Here is a 6,280-nt window from a genome sequence, read left to right as displayed (position 1 = left end):
ATCAAAGTTTTAGTTTTATGCCTCTGTTGGCCGAAAGATGGCCCTAGATCTTACCATTTTGACGTCATAAAGTCAGGCTGACAGCGAAAGATCGGCTGCTATTGCTTAAGGGCATTGGTTTATGCGAGAATATTCAAAATTCCCACCTTGATCGTCTCGTTGGAAATCGCGTCATCTACTGACAATTGTGAGTGTTTCGCGAGCGTGTAAAAAATGTTTGCCGCCCCCTGTAGAAAAACGATTTCTAGGCCTTCTCTTAATCCAGGGGGCAATGGTGCGGAAAACCTGTGCTAGGCCTAACTTAAGTTTTTGGCGTCTACGATTATAAATTGTAGGCCTAACCGATTTTTTTTTTGCGTCAACTCTCACCATTCGCCCCCCTTTTTTTGCAATTTCAAAAATTCATAGTTGACTTGGTTTTACTTGAATATAGATTGTAGTTCTTTGGATTAACGGACCAACCATAAATATTCTTTCAGTGATCGCCTTTTCGCCATGTATTTTATTGAAACGGCAATTAACGGGTTTTTAGCAATTTTGGTTTGGCTTTTGCTTTCGAGGTTGATCCCCTAAAACCTTTCAAATGATTTGCATAATTTAACTACATCGTCGAAATTTTAAACAGTTATCTCTTTGAGGCTCAGCTGCTGTTAGCCTCTTCAATAAGCTATTGTTTTCTCTAAATAACTTGGATAGTGGTGTAGCCAGAATTTCGTAAAAGGGGCGTAAAACTATTCAATTTTTAGTTCCACTTGGTTTTATTTTTACTGAGTTCAACATCTGTGTACAGTTTTAACATAAAACATCGCTGTAATAAACAGGGCGATGCAGAGACATTTCGGGCCCCGGGGAAAATTATGTCATCGAGGGCCCTTCTAACTGAAATTTTCAAGGAGGGGTGCTGGTGAAGGGCAAACCGATGGGCGCCTATTGTACCGGGCCCTTTTTTCGCCGGACCCCGGGGGTTCCCCCCCCCCCCCTCTGCACGGCCCTGGTAATAAAGTAAGTATTCCCATTTACGACCAAAAGTTTAAACTGGCGCCATTTATTATACACAATAGTATTAAGCTCGAACCACTAATGGCTTCGCTATAAATTACAGTTTAATCTAAGTAATTGGTGAATAGATCTACTAATATTCATCAAAGCGGATAATACGCTGAGAATTTTAGGCAATGGCCATTTTCCTAAGCATGGATAGTATCCTCATTATCATGGTCAGTGTAACGATAGCGTAAAATTTCGGTGATGAGTGCCACAGTCGAGATGAAAAGACCGAGTAGCCACAAGTAGAATATTCCAACGAAATCTGAAAATCCCATCGTCTTCTCTGAGATTTCAGTATCTGGGGCTGTGCACTTGTCCCAGTCCCGATACATTTGTCCCAGCCAAACGGACATCAGGCCCGACTCCGAGAAGCGGTACATTCTGATCATTAGAAAAGGAATTTTAGAAATCTCATCAAATTTGTTATTTGTATTTAATACAACAAAACTATTCGCTCGCTTTGGGACGACATGAGTACAGCTCTTACCCCAAACTACCAACTTTTTCCATACATTAACAGTCAAACTCTATTTTGAAGCTGCTCGCTGTTTCCTAAAAATTACTCCATAACTAGCGAATAATTTTCGCCTAATACAACAAGACTTAAAACTACTAGTCAACTAAACTCGATATTAAAAGAGTTTAATTTTGTATAACTAATTAAGATTCGACCAGAATTCCCCCTTGTATAAATTCAAACTCCCAGACAAGGAATAAAAATATCCTTGTATATATTCAAAATTGCATATCTATTTAGAGTTGAACCAAAACTAAGTTTAAAATGTAGAATGTTTCTATTAATCTCTACTAATTTTTTTGTTCTCTAAGTAAAGTTTAATTTAATTTAATTTATATTAAAGTTTTTTGGTAAACATTCGATTAAGTGGCATCAAGAATGTATTTATTTATACTCAGGGAGAATGAATATGTCGAGACTATCGACGGACACGTTGAGCCCCTAACCCCGTCACGCTAAGGGGGGGGGAGGGAAAAAGGAGGCGTCCTCGCTGCAGCGTTAATCGCGTCGAAAAACGTAATTTTTAAGAACCAATGAGATTGCAGTATTATTTGATTTTATTAAAGCGGAGGAGCATACCGGGGGGCCCAACGGGTGGAATTGGAGAAACGCTAAAAATAATCTCGACATATTCATTCTCCATGAGTATAAATAAATACATTCTTGGTGGCATTAACGTCAGTTACCGACTTAGCCACTCGCACCAAATATTGTAAATTCTGAATAAATTATTTTTATTTTGAAACTCTTAATTAAAATACATACTTTTAAGTAATTTGTTAATGCAATGATACCGTCATGGGAAACAATATTTAAATAATTTGACCGAAACAGAATCCATCAACACTTGATGTAACCACTGTTCCTTACTTTTTAGAATTAACATCTATTAGAAAGATGAGCAAGACTTATCGCAAATAGAAACGCTTCCAATAGTAAAAATTACTTTATTTGTTCATAAAAAATTAAAACTTTTGAAACGGAAAGTAAAACTGATTATTCGGTAATTATTAGGCATGTGCGAGTTTTTTTTTAATAATAATAATAATAATAATCAGCTAGGCTAATACCCAAGGCACCATCTTAGGCCTAAGTCATCAAGCGACTTTTGAAGCCTTTAATTCAGGTGGCCGGGTTACACTGCGTAGGAGGGTGGTGGCAAGCCCTGCATGCCACGAGATCGAGCCAACAGCTCCCTACACTTATGGCGATTTCCACTGGGGGATTTCGGGCGCTCCGGGAGCGCTCGTGATGAGATTTCGTCCTCCACTGGGAAATCGAGAGCAGCTCGGGACGAGATCCGTGTCTTCCACTGGCAATCTCGCTCTCACAGCGAGCGCTCTGAGAGCGAAAATTTTGATCCGAGAAATTCGACGGATCGACAGATTTCGAGCGGTTTTCGTGATTTTTAAAAATGGCGGAACTAGATAGGACAATAAATATTCGGGCTGCTTATTTGTTTATAGAATCGTCTTTGGATAGTTCCGACGAAGAAATAGAGGCAATTCTTTTAAGGCAAACGCCGGAAATAGTATAAAGGCCTAAAATAATAAGATATATAGAGGATGTGGTATATTCCTACTCCGAAAATTAAGTAAGTTCTTCTTTACGCCTAGGCCTAACCATGGATGATTAATAAAGTTTATGGAATACAATATTATAGTCCGCCATGACTTTCCGCGTATTTCGCTGGAAAATACTCGCCCCGAGAGTTGCTCTTAAAACGAGGTTGTATTTCACTGGTAGACTCGCTCGACCACGATCCTTGGAAATCTCGACACGAGCTGTGACGTCGAAATCGATTTCGGGGCGCTCTCGGAGCTTCCCAGTGGAAATCGCTATAACTTTTAACGTTAACCTCGATGGAAGGGAAAACCGAAGCTCTGCTCGATTCTCGAAAGTGAAATTTTTCATACTCATAATCTCAAGTAATATCCATAATTCCATAATAATATCCGTAATTACAAAATAATCTCATTTAATATCCGTAATCTCTAGTAATCTTAATGAATCTCGCGTAATAACAGTAATATCCAGTAATCACAATGAATTGCGATGACGTAATATCAGTAATATCCAGTAATCATATTGTATTGCGATGACGTAATATCAGTAATATCCAGTAATCAAAATTAATTGTGATGACGTAATATCAGTAATATCCAGAAATGATAATGAATTGCGATGACGTAATATCAGTAATATCCAGTAATCATAATAAATTGCGATGACGTAATATCAGTAATATCCAGTAATCATAATAAATTGCGATGACGTAATATCAGTAATATCCAGTAATCATAATAAATTGCGATGACGTAATATCAGTAATATCCAGTAATCATAATAAATTGCGATGACGTAATATCAGTAATATCCAGTAATCATAATGAATTGCGATGACGTAATATCAGTAATATCCAGTAATCATAATGAATTGCGATGACGTAATATCAGTAATATCCAGTAGTCAAAATAAATTGCGATGACGTAATATCAGTAATATCCAGTAATCATAATGAATTGCGATGACGTAATATCAGTAATATCCAGTAATCATAATAAATTGCGATGACGTAATATCAGTAATATCCAGTAATCACACTGAATTGCGATGACGTAATATCAGTAATATCCAGTAATCATAATAAATTGCGATGACGTAATATCAGTAATATCCAGTAATCATAATAAATTGCGATGACGTAATATCAGTAATATCCAGTAATCATAATGAATTGCGATGACGTAATATCAGTAATATCCAGTAATCATAATGAATTGCGATGACGTAATATCAGTAATATCCAGTAGTCAAAATAAATTGCGATGACGTAATATCAGTAATATCCAGTAATCATAATGAATTGCGATGACGTAATATCAGTAATATCCAGTAATCATAATAAATTGCGATGACGTAATATCAGTAATATCCAGTAATCACACTGAATTGCGATGACGTAATATCAGTAATATCCAGTAGTCAAAATAAATTGCGATGACGTAATATCAGTAATATCCAGTAATCATAATGAATTGCGATGACGTAATATCAGTAATATCCAGTAATCATAATAAATTGCGATGACGTAATATCAGTAATATCCAGTAATCACACTGAATTAAGATGACGTAATATCAGTAATATCCAGTAATCATAATAAATTGCGATGACGTAATATCAGTAATATCCAGTAATCACACTGAATTAAGATGACGTAATATCAGTAATATCCAGTAATCACAATGAATTGCGATGACGTAATATCAGTAATATCCAGTAATCACACTGGATTAAGATGACGTAATATCAGTAATATCCAGTAATCACAATGAATTGCGATGACGTAATATCAGTAATATCCAGTAATCACAATGAAATTCGATGACGTAATATCAGTAATATCCAGTAATCACACTGAATTGCGATGACGTAATATCAGTAATCACTATGAATTGCGATGACGTAATCTCTTTGAATCTCGCGTAATATCCACAATATCCAAAAATTATAATGAATCAAACGTAATCTCTAGTAATCTTCAGTAATTTCGTGTAATCTCATAACAATCTCTAATAATATTATTTGGATTACTGGTGTACAGTGTACACATTTTCAGTGAGTTATTTCCCCCTCGACCCAATATAACCAACCGGTTAATGACAATATTAACATAATAATTTGCCTTTTATTATACGGCCTAGTGTCTATAGAAGAAGATTTTTTTTAAATATTGCAATAATTTAAGCTTTATTTGTGTGTATGCCTAAAGAACTAAGAAACTCGGTGATTTGGCTTAGACCAAAGTGTTGTATCTTGTATATAGCGGATATATCTAATTATTAAATTAACCACAGTCAGGGTGCGATGAGATAGTCCACCAAATGTGGTCGACCTAAGTTGAAAACTGTAGATTCCTATAGCGGACAAAGATATACAGGGTGTCGACTAAAATATGGACCAGGGCGAATATCTCCAAAACAGTTATATGACCTTGAACCATGTCTTCATTGGTAGCTAAATAGTTTTGTATGGCCTAGAACCTGCTATTATCTCCATAAATCAGTTTGGTATACCTGTCATCCACTCCACGTTTGAAGTTGATGGGAAGTCTTTTGTTCAACGCCATGTAAAAGAAGAAGGTCATCACTGGTTCTTTGGCCAGGTAGAAGGTCCCACCACCAGGTTGGGCGCATCTGGTACCCAAGTATGACTTTATGGTTGAACCTTCCGTCATTATGATCGCTTTTCCCGCCACGACGGAGTCCACATTGTCCCTACTAAAAATTGCCGTGGAGCTCACGAAGCCGTTCGATTCGATGACTATTTTCGAAACTTTTTTCATGGATTCTTGCTCGGATCTCTATTTAGAAATTTCATAAAACATTTAAGTCACTAACGCTCTCGAATATTAGTCGACGGAACGCTTATGCAGTAAACATTGATGATAGATAAATAAGAACTTTGGACACATAAACTACTGGACCAGAATTTAGATTCGTGAATGTTTCTTTGAAAGCAGCGACGCTTGTAGCGCCACGTTGTGCGAGAGTTCCACCCAAATATGAAATACGAGTGCAATATAAGCGATAAACCATTAATTTATTCACATAAACTGCTTTACTCTCCGACCTACGGCATTGTCACAATTCCACGGCGGAAATTAAACACCGTGTACGGAAAGAGCGGCTCTCTGATTGGTCCTAGAATAG

At 36.8% G+C, this 6,280-nt stretch overlaps 1 protein-coding gene across 1 annotated transcript; it reads right to left on the bottom strand.

Moving 5' to 3' along the window:
• Nucleotides 1-1,187: 1,187 nt before the first annotated feature.
• Nucleotides 1,188-5,817, bottom strand: LOC149960313 (uncharacterized). Its single transcript, XM_090167442.1, has 2 exons — nt 5,645-5,817; nt 1,188-1,428 (listed from the first exon to the last, which is right to left on the bottom strand). The coding sequence occupies exons 1-2, from the start codon at nt 5,803-5,805 to the stop codon at nt 1,188-1,190; spliced, it is 402 nt and encodes a 133-aa protein (XP_090023568.1). The 5' UTR covers nt 5,806-5,817.
• Between the last annotated feature and the right edge of the window lie 463 nt (nt 5,818-6,280).

Source organism: Leiobunum rupestre, chromosome 2, assembly GCF_980474605.1.
Source record: "Leiobunum rupestre chromosome 2, qqLeiRupe1.1.hap1, whole genome shotgun sequence".
Lineage (NCBI taxonomy): Eukaryota > Metazoa > Arthropoda > Arachnida > Opiliones > Sclerosomatidae > Leiobunum > Leiobunum rupestre.
This window is presented reverse-complemented; position numbering and strand designations above follow the sequence as displayed.

Coding starts and splice junctions, on each gene's coding strand:
- LOC149960313 (XM_090167442.1), bottom strand. CDS start 5,805: ATGACGGAAGGTTCAACCATAAAGTCATACTTGGGTACCAGATGCGCC. Junction 1,429..5,644: donor AAACGTGGAGTGGATGACAG/GTATACCAAACT, acceptor TCTAATGATCAG/AATGTACCGCTTCTCGGAGT.